This window comes from Suillus bovinus (genome assembly GCF_016758785.1).
Source record: "Suillus bovinus strain UH-Sbo-P2 chromosome Unknown EDB93scaffold_15, whole genome shotgun sequence".
In the NCBI taxonomy this organism is placed as follows: domain Eukaryota; kingdom Fungi; phylum Basidiomycota; class Agaricomycetes; order Boletales; family Suillaceae; genus Suillus; species Suillus bovinus.
The window spans coordinates 315,981-333,432 of NW_024542071.1; the positions used below are offsets into that span (position 1 = coordinate 315,981).

The window sequence follows — 17,452 nt, forward strand, 5'->3', positions numbered from 1 at the left end:
GAGAGACGTCCAAGTGAGGTGTTAACTTGACCTTTTGTTATGATCCAACTCAACACACAAGGTATCAAGTTGCGAACTAGCCAGGTATATTAGGCAAGGTCAAGTTAGAGAATACATGAAGTATCTACAGGTCTTATATACGAGTATTGAAGCGGAGCTACAATGTAAACGTCCAATAGGAATAATCATAGAGAAGTTGTACGGTAGAAGGTCGTGGAATGTGATGGAATGTTCTGTGATACGTGAAGGTGTGAAGTGTGCATATGTGAAGTGTGAAGGTGTGAAATGGTGAAAAGTGCCAGTGTGAAAGGTGACACTGTGACAAAGTGAAGTGGAGGGTAGGGAACCGTAACACTCCCCACGACCTGAAGGTTTTCACTGGCTGCAAGGCATTGTTCGTTGTTATCGACAGCAGACAATTTATGTACTCGGCTCAAATTACCTTGATGACTAGTATACCTAAACGACACATCCAAACATTTATCTCCTGGTTGAGGGTGATTGTCAGGACCGCCCTTAGCTCGGTCATGCGCAGATATCTTCTCTGCCCTACTGCGACTGATTCGATACTGTTATGTCGTCATCAGTCGATCAGGAAAAGAGAGAGCCTGTCAAGAACGGGGTTTGGCATTCAGCTCTCAGGCAAACGAACAAGACATATCGATGGCTTCTGCGACTCTCGCAGTGCCGATTCTATATGACGTTGAAGGGCGCCAATTTGGAACGGACATTCACCCTCCAACTCAGTACTTGATGAAGGATCAAACGTTTGGCCCGCAAATTTGAAGCTCTGCTGATCGATCATCGATCATGAATATTGAATAGGATGATAAAATGATACCATTGAATGCATCGTACTTGCCCGTACCCCAATACCGGCCACCTATTGGACCTTTAATTTAGATTAGCAATCCTTCGAACCTTGACCGAGATATATATAAAATCCCGGCCATCCTTGATATTATACAACGATATCATGCATTTAAGCTGAAATAATTTAGGATGTTGTGTTCCTTGCGAAATAAAGTCGAGTTGTGCAAAAGCGTAGTGTGAAGGGACGAGTGCCAAAGAACGGCGGCGTTCTCATGCATGATTATCAGTTCGAAATGATCAAACGACGAAATCTTCCTTTTGTTTAGTCTACATACGAGAGAATAATGATACTTAAAATAAATACCACAACAAAATTTCGAACTGAAAACAGAATATCCCGCTACACAGTACTGCTGGTTGACACATGCAGGCGCTCCTGGAAGGCAATTGAAGCCATGCTGGTTGTTGCATCGGAGTTGTCCACGAGTTTGGCATGATATTCTCGAACGCCAAGGATCAGGCGTGGTCCTAGCACGAACATCTGCACAAAACGGAATATCACAAAAATCCCCGTACATATCTGGGTTCCCTGGGAATCATCCTATATGAATGATGAACCGTGGTTGCAAAAGTCAATGACAGATCGGCATACCGCTACAACGTTCGAAAAATTAAAACCGAGACCGAGGCATGCAACACCAACAACGCTAGCACGTCCGAGACGTCAGCAGAAAAAGGGACGCACATTCACTCATGAGCTCACCTCGCAAAGTAAACCAAGTGAGTTTTCACCATCCAGCGCTTTACGGTATGCGCCAAACAAGTATAAAGGAGTGAAATTCATTGCTGTTGTGATTGATTGAATGATGCAAAATTGCAAATTCACAAGATGTCCTTCTTGACTTTGCACTGGAACCGAAGGCAGTGAAGCACTATGGTCCGCGACTCCGCGCTGCTCGTAATAAGTCAAGCCACGGGGTTCAATATAGCAGTATACCCTGAATTCACTGGAGGCGACATAGACTGATCATGGTCGTCACGGTCGTAGTGCTTAGCAGCTGCAAATTGACAATATCAATGTGGTCTATCTAAAAGCGAATCTGGTAATACTAGTAAGTAAGTGTGTGATAGCGAAAGTGGAGAGAGACATGTTCTTACCGTCAGTCGCTAGCACTAGCAGAAGCTCTATCACATGCAATGCCATTAACGCCGATCTCGACCCCTGAGGTGGCCGCGGGGTGGCGGTCCAACTTACACCTGACCACGTATATTTACCAACGCCCAGAACAAACGATATTGATCGATAATATTAGGGCGACCTGATAGATGCGGCGTGCCGCATCAGAAGGTTTGGCTCTGTATTCTGCGGGGTTTGTGCTAATGGGTGTGCCATTGACTCGAGGGACGAGTCACGGTGATGCTTTGCCACCACTGGCCCATCAGGGTCCAGCACACTGGCACCAACAAGTCAAATCAGGTGATCAACTTCATACATGGCCGCAAGGCTCAGCACTTATAAGGGCATCATTCAAATTGATTCATTGTATCACTTACCCTGATGCTGAGACAATGTTAGGCTGATCATATACACAGCGGTTGGTAGATGTGGTTTATTTGAAAATGAATCTCGTTACTAACAAGTCAATGGTGAGTCACGTGCACTTGACATCAACGCCCGCACGTACCAGTGCCTGTAGAAGAACCATTCAATGCCATCATGTCTAGTCGCTCGCCATCATGTTCTTCGTACAATTCTCTCACAAAGGGATCTCAGCATCGAGCTCTCTGTCTTGCGTGACTCAAAACAATCAAGGTCATTTCTCACTGGCCGGCGGCGGACTCGGAACACCAACAGCTCCACCCGAGCATACAGCAATCGTACTCAAACCTCTAACGATTCTCTAGGGAAGAATGCATCTTCAAGCCAACACGGGGTCTCCGCTCTCTTGCACAGAACATCAACATTTTTACCTCGCGCACTACCGGGATCGACCACTGACGGAGGCATACAGTCTTCCCAACTCTGGAGCGAACTTTTGAGCGAGGTCGAGGCAGATTTATGTTCCCTGCCAGGAGCGCATCCGAATGCTCGCGTAGTCGGTCAGTACTCCGTCCCACTTTTTATGTTCATGTATCCAACGAAGTTACCTCTTTCCAGTATGCGGAGCTGACCAGTGGGCCGGCTCTTATGAGCTCATCACAGCTCTCCTCGAAAACCTGTTTACGAGCGATGAGGCTTACAGCGACATCCTACGAAACCGGTGGAAAAACCAGTCTGCCTACCTTACAATTGAGTGCGTCCATGCCTTATGTTCGATGTCGGTGCATTAACTTAACAGATATTCTGAACAGTCATAGATCATCGACCTCCCTCGTCAACGGCACCCTCACCATCCCTGCCTCTTGGCTCCAACAATACCCCTTCCCCATACAACTCACCGAAATCCCATCTCTCTCCTCCCATCCTTCCTTCCCAAAAACCCTCCTCAAAGGAGACGTATTAATCTTCCTCTGGAACCCACTAACAAACCCCCTACCTACGCTTATCTCTAATGCCCAACATATTCTTCAGAGGCCGAACACAATACTCGTTCTCACCGCTTCTAGCGCATCCAAACATGCGCTAGATTACATTTCCAAGGAACTGGCAGCTGCAAATTGCAGCCCAGGAAAGATTCTTCCTGTGGACCCTATTCGCGCTTTGGAAGCCGTTTCTGCTCTCAAGTCGGATCCTTCGTCTCCTACTGCTATTCAGAGATACCAGGAGGATTTTATGGGGTCAAGGATATCGCTTCTTGGCGATGTTTTGGCGAAGATGTTTGGATTGAAGGACTCTGGTCGCACGTCATCGCCGCCATCGTTGTTGTCAGCTATTCGCACTCGGAGTGCTCTGATACAAATGCGGAGCGCGTTGTATATTAGCGCCCGATCGGTATCCCAAACACGCGTAGCGATAGACCGCGTCTTTACAAGTGCCAGCGAGCTCCAGTCGCAAGTTGAAGAAGTCCGTGCGAGGACAGGTAGGGAGGTGCTTGTAGAGTCTGGAATAGACGAAGCTCTACTTCGCGGTTCGAAAGAGATGAAAGCCTTGCTAGAGTCGTTGACCTGGCTTAAGATGATATGGCGTGTTGACGAAATAGATTCTTTGGTGGGTTTTGCGATGGACAAGCACTGGTGTAGGGAACTTGAAAACCAGGTATGCACGCATCACATAGATGTTTGTTGTTGGTGTTGTTGTAAAACTGATAACCTATAGCTCATCCTGCAAACGGGTCGTCTCGCCTCCACTCAAGCATCCCTAACATCATCCACCTTTTCTCAACTTGCCAAACTCGCATCGCCATCGCCATCCCCTGCTTTCCATTCCCCTATCCTCGACAACCGTCTCCGTCAACTCACACACTCCCCAACATATGCACTAACCCCAGATGCCCTCACCCGCCCCATCCAAGCGCGACGTTCCCAACTGATGCAACACACCACCACGAGGTTACAACGTGATGCCCAAAATGCAGTGCTGGGTGCGTTTGGTGGTATGTTTGGCGGTGCTGGTGTAGCATGGTGGCTTGCATTTGGAGAGAGCGCTTTGAGCGTTGGCGCTGGTTCTGAAGCTGGGACTGCGTTAGGTGCTGGTGCACTTGTTGCTGTTGCTAGTATAAGGTGGGCGGTGGGTAAATGGGAACGAGCAAAGAGGAAATGGGTGGAGGATGCCGATAGGGTTGGGGAGGGGCTGAAGAGGGATCTAAAGGTAAGCTACCATAGATTTTTGTTTCGTGTGGACTAGGCTCATGTGTGTGTGTTTGATAGGTGACTCTGGAGCGAGGGATTGAGAAAAATGTTGCGGTTGTTCCTATAGCGGCGTACGAAGGACTGCGAGAGCTTGCTGGGAAACAACAGGAAGAGATCGATGTTGTCAGGAGCGATCTTATTTCGATGCAAGCTGACGTTGAAGCTCTCGAAACCGCTCGACCTTCATAGTATGTAGCACGATTGGATATAGATATACTGCATCGCATTCGTCACAGATGATTTTGATCCAAATAGATGCTACCCTAAATGATGGTGTACGTGATGCCGTGTTGCATTCATGCACCATTTGTTCAGGAATGAGTCAGAGACCTTGTGTTGAGACAGCCGAATGTCGGGAAGGGTGTAGCATGATTACATTTGTTCCGCATGATCTAGATTTATCTGTATGCAACGCATGCTACGCTAAATGATGGTGTACATGATGCTATGAAAATTCCGGTGCGTTCATGAACTGGTGATAATTATCTTCGGAGGAGGGGGAGGGGGAACATCTGGAGAACTTTCGTGCTGCGGTCGTGGTGTGCCTGCACCATCTTCTTCGTCGCTATCATCGCCAACATCAAAAAACTCTTCTCTTTCGTCCCAGACGTCATTTAAGCGGGCGACTTTAACAGGCTTCGACTTGATTGTAGCTGGAGGGTGAGAATACAAGGGTAGGAGTTGTGTTCCAGACGCTCCTTCGCCATCTGACGCATCGTCTCCATCGGAAATGTCGTCCGTGTCTAAGGGGCGGTATAGGCGTGCGATCTGAAGAATTGGAGTCCGCATGAGATCGCTGGACGATATGAGAAGCGACTCACCTCTCGCCGCGAACGGTAATATTTCTCGATATGATACGCGAGATAGAGTCCGACGGTAGAACCCAGCCAATTTGCCTGTCAAGTATGATTACTGGATGAAAGGCCAGAGTCAAGAAAACATACCACCACATCACCAGATTGAAACTCCTTGTGCTAGTTCCGCATGATTTCGTCGTACTCGCTCAGACGAGGAAGGGGGGAACGTACTGGAAGCATGGACTGCACTATCTCACTCACGAACCCTCCAAAAAAGAAACATATGACAGCAGTGAATATCAGCCCTGAATGGCGCCAGAACCAGATTCTACGAGCTTCTCTACAATTAAACACAAGTCTTTAGCAAATATCCAGTTAGCCAAAATGTCAGAACTCACTCCTCTACGTCGAATATAAAGTAAAACACACCCGTTGCGACGCACAAGCAAGTAAAGTGTAGGAACTTGTCGTTCAGGGGTAGGGCCCGGGAATAGTTTGTGAAACCTAAGAAAGCGAGTATTATCATTATCACGCAGGTGAATACGAGGAACCACTGATGAATTTAGTGATCATGAGTTGCTAGCGCTTCGTGTGATAGTCCCGGGGGAGGCTTACCGGTCGCAGTCGAACGGGTAAGTCGTATTTTGGAAGTCGGACACGGTGAGACTTCATTATTGCTTTTGATATTTTCTTGAAATGCTTGCGCATTGGCTTTGACGGCGAGCTTGGAGAATTTGATGCCATGGGTAGTCGGATGTGCCCTTCCATGGCGAGCGGGTGAGCAAGTCAATTATTAATAGGCTCCGCAGCCCGGAAGTGATTTCCTTATATAATCGTGATGGCGCCGGCGCCAGTTCCTGCTCCAGCATGTCTCTTTTGACTGCAATACCCTTGGAAGTGCCATCTTACTGGTATACGACTCAAGACATCTACGGTTTATCGATACCACACATAGACAGATGGCGAGTCAAATGAATGAACCAACAAGACCATCAACCAGGCTTTTAAATATTTCGCCGATCGACACCAATCCAGATTAAACCTCATGGCTGCGGTCACTACTCACGCTGGCTACACCACTACTGCGTCCACCGCCAACATCAACAGCCGTACAAACAGCACGAGAAAAATTCCCCGCCAACATCGCAAACGATTTCGAATCCATTACGGACATCGCTGATGCACATGATGCATTTTTAGCCGCAAAGATTACACAAGCGACATCTGCAAACGCCCACTGTAGAGGCGACGAACCAATATTTGGAATCGACGATGTCTACCTCAACAGCGCATCGACGATGAGAGTACCTCGACGCCGAACGAAAGCAATAAACGCATGGTGAAATTCGTACCTGGTTACGATGGTCCCCACAAAATTGTCTTAGCAAATCCGCCTGCACATCCTAACATCTATTCACCCTACCATGTCTCCAAACTCAAATGCCACATGATGAAGCTATACCACTATGAGAACCGCAAAGACCTGGTAGGACCGATCACCACGGCGACAGGTGCCGAAGACTCCTAGAGAACATACTACTATGACTGTCGTGCACGCGGGCACCCTGAAGCTGACCTCTGGCTTCCCGGACACGAGCTCAAAGATCACGACGCAGTGCAAGAATGCAACGTCACGCTGGAGTCTTGAGGACCCGGGTGTAAGCCAGATGCTTACTACGTCAAGCGCCACTTCAACGATATTTATATCACCCTGTTTTGGCTTGCTTATCTTGAACTTGGGTCTCAGAAATCCACAATGTCCTGTTGCCGTTCGCTCGATTGGCATTCTAGTGTTCCCCGCTGTTACGCTAACGGGTTTCCACCACCCTAAAGTTCGTTAGACCAGGACCCTCCGAAGAGGGTCCTGCGATGTCGACGGGTTGATTTCAACAAGCTTTTTAGTTACTCAAAACTGCCCACTGCGGAACGCGCAAATGACATATGTGCAGATATAATGACGTAATAGGTCACAAGAATGATGCGTTTGACTACGGATTGGTTACCACCAGGTACCAGTTAACTTGGTGCCAAATTGCCAATCAGTCACAGAATGGTCATTGGCTGACGTTCAGCATTTATCCAAGCTCGTAGGGCAAATCTGGAGCATTATAGTTTCGTTTTGCTGAAGTTTTGACAGACAGAATGTGGGGAGGATACGCGAGATTAGTATCAGCTGGTAAGCAATAGTACTTCAAGGTGTATTTTTAATGTCGGTGAGCTCGGCCTAGCGATTTCAAATTAGATACTAGACTGAAAATTCGACGATTCATGTCCAGAAATGAAGCCAAAAAATCCACAAATTAGAATCGTCGGAAAACATCAGACTTCCGAGTCAGCGGTCCGGCAAGACCAACTTCGTCCTGATTAGTACTCAAGCCTGTACTGGACGCGCGCCTAGAACGACAGGTCGAGAGAGATCAAACCTCTCGGAACACTCCATGACGATAAAGAATCTAAATATACTAAATCTCCTCAACTTCAAGTCGACCAATTTCTGAACCGCCAGGCCCAGGACCACCGAGCACTTGGTTCTCGGCGCTGAGGGCAAATTGTCCCTTTATTCTCAGGGAGTGATCTAAGGGGGCATGTGCGCACCTAAAAGTTCGTGAAATAGTCATGCATGTAATCATGCATAACAAGATATGAGGCACATTAATACTTTTCATCCGTGATGTTAAGCCTGTGGGTCGCTTTTCTTGCTACCTTGACTATAGACTGCGATCACTGAAATTAGTAGCTAGTCCAACAGTCGAAAGAAACGGTGTTGCGGACCCGACGGTGACAAGGTGTCATGCCTATAAACTGCGAGCAGATCGTTCTCGATTTGTTCTGAATTAGAATATCAACAAAAATGTCGCTCAGGTGAGTAGCTCATAATATAACCTACAAACTGCCATCCTGAAAATTGTCCAGGCATGGATCAGGCCTTCGCCATACTTGCTTGGACTTTTCCCGATAAAGATAGCCCCCCTGACGACAAAACACTGGAATCTTTCCTGAGCGCATCAAGCATCAAGCATACCGCCCCCAGACCTCAAAACAAATCTGGAATGGCCCCGGTTGGTCTTTCTGCCTTACGTATATCCAGGGGTCCTCGTATCACCTGTAGTAAGCGGTCATTTTATGAATGACCGCTGTGGAGACGCTCACATCCAGTCACCTTGAAAAAGGATGCAGAACGCAGCAGTAAAACAAATTACACCCCACAAAAATGGAAGGTACTGCTAAACACGATGGCTCCACAAGGCAGTTGGGCGACGTGTCATTTCGGATTGCATCAGCGCCAACGGTAGACACCAGCCTCTACAGTTTGTCCTCCGAACAAGCTGAATTCTTCAAGGCGCAAACCGGTATTGACGACGACGAAGACTTGAAGAGACATATCTTGGAGGTGCAGGCGAAAGCATACAAGGCAAGTCATTCCCATATGACTTCGCAATGAGTCTGATAACCATCTGCTGCTGACAGGTTGCACCATATCCTTGTATTCGTTCATTTGTTTTCCTTCGGTATGTTTTCAGTGAATTTGCACACCGAACAGAAATACAACGTTCCTCAGGTTGAACATATCAAATCTTTCTGTGTATGAACACATCCTTGAGCTTGGTCGCAAGCGCCCCAATGCCGTGTTACTTGACATTGGTTGTTGCTGTAAGTCAAATCTTAACGTTCTGTCGTAGATAATGTTGACTCCATTGTAGTTGGTACTGACGCCAGAAAGGCTGCGGCGGACGGGTTTCCTGCCAAAAACATCATTGCGTCGGATCTCTTCAATGGTAATTTTTCCCCTGCAAACAATCATTCTCGTTAATGGTCTGTCTGTGCAGATTTTCTCGAACTAAGCCACGAACTTTTCAAAACGACACCAGTTTCTTACCCCGGATGCTTCATCCCTGGAGATGTCTTTGATCCAGCATTTCTCTCCATAGCTGCGCCGTCGGACGATGTCTCTCCGGTGCCAGCTATTGATCTATCCTCCTTGAAATCCCTCAACGCTCTTCATGGTCGTATTAGCGTAATAAACGCTATTTCATTCTTCCACCTCTTCAGCGAGGAGAAACAATTGCACATTGCCAGGGCTCTCGCAGGTCTGTTATCTGCCCAGCCAGGTTCCGTCATTTGCGGTTTTCACGTCGGAACTCTCGAAAAAGGCGTGGTCAATAACAGTCTCTCAGGCTCCGAGTACAAATTGTTCGCCCATTCTCCGGAAAGTTGGACATCTTTGTGGAACGGTGAGGTCTTCGAAAAGGGCAGTGTAAAGGTGGAAACAGAGTTGGTGGAATTTGCGACTGGCGAGGTGAAATACTTCATGATGAAATGGTCAGTGATGAGATTGTAGACACAAGCGTCGCAGTCGATTTGATGCTAGAGGAGGTTTGATGATGATCTAGTCATAGCTCTGGGAGTATGGTTCAACCCCCCATTCTACCAATGGTTCATAATTATATCGACGTTAATAACGATACTAGAACACAGGAGTATTGCATGTGCTGTCTACATTGGGCGTAGCCCCAAGTGGACATTAAGTAGTATAAGAAAAAAAGGTTCAACCCCTCCGACTGCTAATGGCAAGGAAATCAACAAATCTCAAGACTGGGCCTCGATTTCTATGTAGCGAGTGCAGAGTCTCGCCAGCCTATGAGATAAACCATTCAGAATTTCGTAACCTCCAATTCAAGACCTTGAGAGACCGCAATTACAGCCTGAAGTAGTGTAAACCTTGCTGCGCCTGAACATATTCGAACTGTTCTCCCTTGGAGGAATCCATGACATCAAAAACTGCGGAAGATAACACCAAGAACCATCGTCTTGGCACAGGCTGTGTTTGTGACACAAATTCTCGCAAAACACAAAGGAAAATCGAGAGCAAAATTGAGCTGGCGAATATGACCTTGAACTAGATGATAACCTCGCTAGTAGTGACCCGGTTGGCGAGATGCAGAACAGGCTTTTCTTAGAGGCGTTGCCCTCCGGAAGAAGTCACGGTAGGAATAGAATTATAAGGAGTTAGCGACATGGGGGGAAATGAACCGTGGTTACAGCGTGCGCACCTGGTGAGGAAGGACTAGGGAAAGGCTAATTTTGTCAGCTACTTCAGCGTATCCTCGTCGCTGCTGTGCGAGCGTTGATGGGACACGTCGGATGGCAGAGGAGACGCAAAGTAAACATGGTCAAAACATTTTGCGAACGATGGAGTGAGGGATTTCAGATACGTTCTAAGCTGGTCGGATAAAGCCGCCTTGAGATAACTGCACAAGATCACAATGAATATGGTATAGTTCATGTGGCTCATTTACTCACCATCTATGTACATCATGCCATCTGGTGTTTCCCTAATACTGAAGTTACTGAACTCAACTTACAGGTAAGTAGGCCCGCACATAACCGTTTTGATGATACTGAAAATCTGATCGTGGACCGTAAGCGTCCAGCCAGCGGACTGTCAAATTTTGAAGTATGGTGTTTGGGTACCAGGTCACGGCTTGTGGTCCCACGCACAATATTTGCGACTCCGATAGGGTGCAGATGACAATGGGCAACAGTAAAGGAGTCAAACCAGCTTCGTCTCTTACTCGCATGCCATGGAACCACCTACTCCCATTTCATTTAGGTTTAGCGACCTTCCAACTGAGCTTGCCCTCATCATCTTCGAGCATGCTGCACGACCAACCTTTGCTCAATATGCCCCTTACACCAAAGACCCATACTTATCCGCCCTTTCACTATGCAAGGTCTCCAAAATTGTCAGGCGCACTGTACTGCCTGAACTTCTGCACACGGTATTATTGTTGGAAGCTTGCCACCTCCTTGCTTTCATACGGGCTCTGCGTATGCAGAAAAAATACATTGATCAACAACATGAATTAGCTTTTGATTACGCGTCTTGCATCCACAGGGTGTCCATCGGAGAGTTTTGGGGGGCTGTGCGAGACCCACTCGTTCCCTTCTATCCCCCTGTCATGGCTAAGCTTGACTGGGAGCTCGATATCAGTCTGCTAGCTCCAGTGATCCTCGGTGTACCATCCCTCGCAATCAACTTTGACAGTCTAGATATTCTTTCAAAGTGCCTCAAAAATGTATACAACTCCAATGTCGACTTGAATATTGACCACAGAAATTATCTGCGTCCTTGGAGCACGAAAAGTTTGACATTATTGGGTCACTGCAGTACTCCATGGTGGTCCCTCGTGGAGTCTGCCCATGGATATGCTTTCCTCGCTTCCATCCAACACCTCACCGTACTCTTTCCCACATCCCTCAGCGGATCCTGCCTGCCCTCCCAGTGCGACTGTGTGAGAGAAATTGAACATAAAGGTTCGGTACCCTACATGCTGCCGTTGCGCATCGCGCGTACTCCTTTCAAAGTACTGCAAACATTCTCGCTGGCCATTCCGCACATGAAACGTCCGTTCATTCATTGTGTGCCTGGTGATATATGGATGAAGCTGGACACCTTCCCTGCTTCCGTGCTGCCTGACCCTTGTACACCAGAGGAAATAAAGTCGTTTGTTGGAGCAGAGTTTGTTCCATATGTTCCATTTCCGCTGTTGCTTTATCGCAGGGTGTGCCCGACACCCACCCCACTGCCAGGTAGTGGGTTCCGCAGAGAATAAGTGTCCAATGTGTCAGGGACTAGCGTCGTTACCGATACTATAAGTACTCACTTGCAATGGGTTTCTATCAACCTTTTATGACGATAGTAGTACTTGTTCCTTATGCTGTCAACACGAAGGACTATTCATAATCGATGTGTATCACAAGGACTGCCTACCGTGACATTGTTCTCTGTCGACGCCCGTATGTTCTGAGGTCATTGAGTCGCATGATACATCTCACATCATCTACGCTTCTCTCCGGTTTTCAATGATTCTATCCTTGACTATGAAAACTAGATCGGTCATTAGTAGGAAGGCAGGACAAGGGAGCTTGACTAGGTTTCGGGTCATGTACTATACTGTACTGGGAAGTTACGTCCTTTATATGTACACACTTAACTCAGGTCACAGCCGGGCATACCTACTGCTTGATTCATGATCGCAAGGACTCGTCTGCTCGCCACCAGTCGTGCCATGTCGACCTCGACGCGCTCCTCCGCATGTCCACTATCACAATTTTCCGCTTGTGAAATATCAGATGCCCTCATAAAGCTCGGATCTCCAAACGGAGGACACATCCCAGACATTCATATGCTCTCCCCAATTTCCCAAGTCAAGATCTGTGCACCAGCATACACCGTCCAAATGGTGCTCGCATCAGACAATTCAGCCCCAAAGCTCTCCTCCCATTTCGTAGATACCGCACCCCCAGGATCTGTAGTCGTCGTCAACGCCCCACCTCGTTCAGTTTGTTCTACTCCCCGTTCCATGTCCCAACTTTTACACTCATGTCCTGTCGCACAGAAATAAAGAATGCAGTTTGGGGTGGTTTGATGACTGCGGGAGCGCAAGGCTCGGGGAGCTGTCGGTGTCGTCATCTCTGGACGTTGCAGAGACCTTGCTGAACATCGTGCAGCGGATTTCCCCGTCTTTGCGCGTGGTCATTCGACAGTCGGGCAGTCCCCTTTCGTACGCCCATCTGGCGTAAATATCACCCTCACCATTCATCCCAAAGATGTGGGCGATGGCCCTGACGCATTCGCTCCTGTTACAGTGACACCAGGCGACTGGATCGTTGCAGATGAAGATGGGGTCGTTTGCGTGCCAGTAGATATGGTAGACAAAGTCGTGGAGCTTGCTCAGAAGGGACAAGATATTGATGCTAAGTGTATGGCCGATATTAAAGCCGGCAAGGGCATCCAGGCATCTTTCAAGGAGCACAGAGGCAAATAGAAACTGATATTTGGGCTGTCTCCGATACACATTACAATACTGGATATGCATAAATGCGTCATTTAACAGAAATCCTACGTCAAGTCTAAGTACTGATACTGGTTCGAATACTGTACAAACGTGGTCCTCGACAATCTCAGTCAGATACATGATTTTTTGTAAAGAAAGTGCGCATATGACATGTCTAGAATATTCATGCACGGAGACCGGTTTTGAGAGAAAGCGTGGCCTTGAGAGCGTGGAGAACGAAACGAACACTGTGGTGCAAAGCCCAAAGAAGAGAGACTGGAGGAAAAAATCAGTCACACATTTCATAGAAAACGAAATGCGCATACTCAGCAAAATAGGAAGCCAGAACAGGACGAGCATTCGGTCGCCTAAAAAGAGAAATCGATAAGATTCATCGTCGTTTGAAATGCTGAAGCAACACTTACGCCCATGCTGTGCTTTCTGAACATCATTCACAGGCCTATAACCATACGACTCCACTTCTTGAGCTGGCACAGGAGCTGTAGCTGTAGCATAACCAACGCGCCTGCTCGGGCCTGTAAGACGCGCAGGTACGTCCGCATCAAAAGCAGAGGACTCCTCAGTGCGCGACGTACTAGCCACAGGCTCCTCCGGTTGCTTCTCGAGCGTCTCTCGTGGAGTATACATCGGAGGCGCTTCCTCAACAGGCACCGGACGGAGTGTCGCAGTAGCAATAGCGAGAGCCATCCATTTCTCCCAGGTTGCTTTTAGTTCCTGTGCCGCCCGTGCTGCTGGATGAGTAGCATCCCTCACTTCCCCATCGACTTGCTGTTCCTCCCGCTTGTCACCGAGAAACGGCCATCCCGTTATCGGGACGAAGATGGGGAACACCATTGGAATCTGTGGAAGAGCGCCCCAAAGGACAGCAGGCATCTCAGGCAGATGCGGAAGAGGAAGCTGAGGCATGTTTGGTATGATACCTTGAGGCTGCAGCTGCGCAAGTGTTCGCTGGATCATATCCACAAAAGACGCTGTTTGTTTCTCGTCCGTTGCATTAGGAGGTAACTCGGTATCTGTGTCTTTACTGGGTAGTTCCGGTGTTTGCTCTGTGTGGGATTCAGGGCTTGTTTGTTCCGTGGTATCTAATGTGCGCCGACGGAAAGTACGCATTGGTCGGCGTTTGACGATGAGTTCTCCCTCGTCACTCTCCACGTCACCCCACTGACTCTCACCATCATCCTCATCTTGACTTTCTGTCTCGACACTGGGCGAACGCCGTGAGGTGATATCATCAAAGAAGCCTTCAGGGGCAATATCCTCTGGGGTTTTACCAAGTCCGTTCACAATCTCCAAGTCCGCTCCAGCCGCCACCAGCAACTCCATACAAGGTTTAGATAGAGACAACACAGCAAAATGAAGAGCAGTGCAACCATTCCTATCGCGCGCGTCCACGTCGATATCATGCGCGATCAAGAATTTTGTAAGCTCCGCGAAACCCAAGAACGAAGCGAGGTGCAAAAGCGTCTGCCCATCAGGCGTAGAGTGCGAAACTGCGGTGCTCGTGGCGATAATGGACTGGTTATCAACGGATATATCTATCATGGAAAGAAGCTTGACGATCGTGGTCTCGAAGTTTTCTCCTTCGTCTGACCGGACGAAGAGCAGTGGTCGTATTTCGCGATAAGACGAAGATGCAACGACGTGCATCATGTCGTTGGTGTCTGAGGATGTCGGAGACTCTTCGTTTCCTGCATTTCCGACGATACGGCGGGCGACGTTCTTTGCATCCTCGATCTTGCCTGTCATTTTGAGTCCAACGACCTGTAGGGCCAGTTCCATCCTGAAAATGAAATACTTAGCGAAAAATATAACATGTTATCGGTGTGACGTACAGAGCCCTGTCTGACTCGTCGGTGTATGTGAATAGAGAAGGGAGCGAGGGATCGTTTGTCTTGTCGAAGCCTTCGAACCAAACAGCGACGATACCCGGAGAGGCTCGAGGGGGTAGGATACAGACCAAGGTATTGTCGCTCCAACGTTGCGTAGAGCTTGCGGGAACATCTCCAAAGACGCAGTTCAGTTGAAGAACATGATGGAAATTCTCGCCAAGGACAGTAACTTCAATGCCGCCATGTGTGGGACCAGAAGCGGGTATAAGGCGGTGGATTTTAGGGAGAGTAAGGTGGGGCAACGAGAGAAGGTGATCTAGCGTTGAAGAAAAGGAAAGATGTTGGTTGTGAAATAAGTTGTGGGATCGGCGGCGATACAGGGGAAACGAGAGGCGATGATACGGAGCTTGATACTGGCGATATTACTGGATTTGCGACGAATAAATTAGCTTGCACGTCTTCTGGTTGTTGGAATCCATTGACACCAAACATAGCTGCAGAAGGAACGGTGCCATTTTCAATTTGAGATAACGAGCAAGACGGCGCAGGCACAAGGCGAGAAGGTGTGGGAGACCGGGAACTAGGCACTGTAGAAGGCTGAGACGGTGTGAAGCTAGCCTCTCTCACAAATTTTACCGGGCTGTTTCTACTAGTAGCATCATATGGTTTTGCTCGCTTCTTTGGCTGGCCTTTCACGTTCGCCGCCTTGCGCTTCGAGGGTGCACGCTTGTCTGATAATTCTCCACTCGCTGCTATCTGGGACCAGTTGACTTCAGTTTCAGTGAGGGGATTGAACGCAGAATTTGACTTGGTTGTCGACTTGTGATCATCAGTAATCATAATCGGAGGAGTCGTTCCCGATCCGACGATGCGTCCAGTATGATCCATCATCGTGAAATGAATATGAAACCCGACCTTTTCGCGGTGATGTCTGCAGTAGCACGTGATGCGGACGGGCAGCACGACCGACCCTGTTTCGAAGTCAAGGACTTCGGGGCAGTTGAACTGAACGATGCTAGTCGTGTCTTCCTTGTTGCCTCTCAGTCGTTCATTACCATCCTCTGGAGTATCTGAGCCAGACCTGGCGGGTCTGACACGGGCCGCGATTTTCCTAGCCACGCGCTTTGCCTAAAAGGGAAAACAAAGTTAGCATGGAACCTTGATGATAGAGATGTACCGACCTCTCGGTTTCTACAACTTCCGCAGCTTAGCACGCGATTGTGTGGTGATGTAGCGCACGTCACAGTCGTGGTAAGGTGTAACATATCCAAGGGAGAAGGGTCTGATTAATGATAAATTTGTGCAAAGGACAGGGGAAGATTCTCAGTACCTATCTTCCCTTCCCGACGAGTGCGCTTCTTGGTGAAAGTCCCTGGCGAAAGTTTTAGCCATTTCCATGAACCGACCCTATCGTACAAGTACGGTTCCCCTGACGATGAGCTAGCATGCGCCAAGTCCAACGCAACGCGCACTTGAGTCTCTACACGAGACTTTGTACCGTGCTTAGGTATATTAGGGGTAAGGATAGGAAGACTTCACGAATTAAATATGAAAAACTGGATACTCAAATGAAGGAGAGACGCACTTGTAGCAAGATTCTCGTGGAGGAAAAACGACTCGATGCGAAGCGGTGGATGAATCCCTTTTAGGTGAATGCGCAGCAGGAGGAGGGATTACAGGTGAACAATGCATCTGCATGTGGGAGGGAACAACATATTCGGACTCAGGTAAAGGAGCTTGCGCAGTAGAAACACAGCTGTCGCCTGTCGGGTAAATTTCATCCGGTTTCAAACAATCTGGAGTGACTTGAGGTAGAACAGGGGAAGTTTCTGGAGCAGAACAAGCAGAACTAAACCAAGGTATATGACACGTCAACGACAGCAATCGGACACGAGAACCTTTTCGAGACATACTCTTCATAGGCCTGCTCATCTATTAGGTCGTCAAGCTGAAGCATCCTCTCGTTGTCAGGTTTGTTCATGACACTACGCATAGACTCGTCCCAAATGCCAATCTCGGAAAAGGTCTTCCTTGGACGAATTGAGTTATACCAGGTTGATAGGTTATGGTCATGGTGTAGGGCAACAGGATGATGACCGTCGGAAGATTCAGGTGTTGTTGGTGATGAAGAGCGAGAGTCCATGGCCGTTACGGTTGTCGTCGACATCAACGACGAGCGAAAGGCGTGTTCACGGAGCAGTCCAAGTGAGGTCGATAGAAAGGGATAGCGCGTATCTTTGAAACAGTTTAGCACCATGACCGTGACCCCAACAACTCCGACAATCTGCCTGATTACCTAATATTTATTTCACTTTGAATTAATCCTGAAGGGCCTTGGGTCAGTCTGTTCGTGTGCTTTGTCCAC

At 48.2% G+C, this 17,452-nt stretch overlaps 6 protein-coding genes across 6 annotated transcripts; 4 read left to right on the forward strand and 2 right to left on the reverse strand.

Annotated features, from left to right (window-relative positions):
• Positions 1 to 2,419: 2,419 nt before the first annotated feature.
• Positions 2,420 to 4,951, forward strand: EDB93DRAFT_1134238 (uncharacterized protein). The gene is made up of 6 exons (XM_041449066.1): positions 2,420 to 2,460; positions 2,511 to 2,913; positions 2,972 to 3,107; positions 3,166 to 4,009; positions 4,070 to 4,561; positions 4,621 to 4,951. The coding sequence occupies exons 1-6, from the start codon at positions 2,434 to 2,436 to the stop codon at positions 4,789 to 4,791; spliced, it is 2,073 nt and encodes a 690-aa protein (XP_041309563.1). The 5' UTR covers positions 2,420 to 2,433; the 3' UTR covers positions 4,792 to 4,951.
• A 116-nt stretch (positions 4,952 to 5,067) lies between these two features.
• EDB93DRAFT_1082112 (uncharacterized protein) lies at positions 5,068 to 6,143 on the reverse strand (the record flags this gene model as incomplete). The annotated part of the gene is made up of 6 exons (XM_041445670.1): positions 5,068 to 5,370; positions 5,424 to 5,498; positions 5,547 to 5,576; positions 5,631 to 5,739; positions 5,798 to 5,952; positions 6,015 to 6,143. 6 exons carry the CDS (start codon positions 6,141 to 6,143, stop codon positions 5,068 to 5,070), a joined length of 801 nt encoding a protein of 266 aa, XP_041309564.1.
• Positions 6,144 to 8,632: 2,489 nt separating this feature from the next.
• EDB93DRAFT_1239663 (uncharacterized protein) lies at positions 8,633 to 9,738 on the forward strand (the record flags this gene model as incomplete). Its single annotated transcript, XM_041451666.1, has 6 exons — positions 8,633 to 8,645; positions 8,693 to 8,811; positions 8,868 to 8,908; positions 8,959 to 9,050; positions 9,101 to 9,175; positions 9,227 to 9,738. The coding sequence occupies 6 exons, from the start codon at positions 8,633 to 8,635 to the stop codon at positions 9,736 to 9,738; spliced, it is 852 nt and encodes a 283-aa protein (XP_041309565.1).
• Positions 9,739 to 10,999: 1,261 nt separating this feature from the next.
• EDB93DRAFT_1052525 (uncharacterized protein) lies at positions 11,000 to 11,653 on the forward strand (the record flags this gene model as incomplete). The annotated part of the gene is made up of 1 exon (XM_041444707.1): positions 11,000 to 11,653. A coding segment is annotated over one exon (654 nt), but the record flags the coding sequence as incomplete, so codon positions are not given.
• A 589-nt stretch (positions 11,654 to 12,242) lies between these two features.
• EDB93DRAFT_1270585 (ribonuclease E inhibitor RraA/Dimethylmenaquinone methyltransferase) lies at positions 12,243 to 13,228 on the forward strand (the record flags this gene model as incomplete). Its single annotated transcript, XM_041454319.1, has 3 exons — positions 12,243 to 12,737; positions 12,800 to 12,813; positions 12,848 to 13,228. The coding sequence occupies exons 1-3, from the start codon at positions 12,431 to 12,433 to the stop codon at positions 13,226 to 13,228; spliced, it is 702 nt and encodes a 233-aa protein (XP_041309567.1). The 5' UTR covers positions 12,243 to 12,430.
• On the reverse strand, positions 13,114 to 17,230 carry EDB93DRAFT_1270603 (uncharacterized protein; the record flags this gene model as incomplete). The annotated part of the gene is made up of 9 exons (XM_041454320.1): positions 13,114 to 13,513; positions 13,564 to 13,605; positions 13,663 to 15,038; positions 15,091 to 15,500; positions 15,571 to 16,215; positions 16,269 to 16,369; positions 16,418 to 16,620; positions 16,673 to 16,936; positions 17,001 to 17,230. 9 exons carry the CDS (start codon positions 17,228 to 17,230, stop codon positions 13,422 to 13,424), a joined length of 3,363 nt encoding a protein of 1,120 aa, XP_041309568.1. The 3' UTR covers positions 13,114 to 13,421.
• Positions 17,231 to 17,452: the final 222 nt, after the last annotated feature.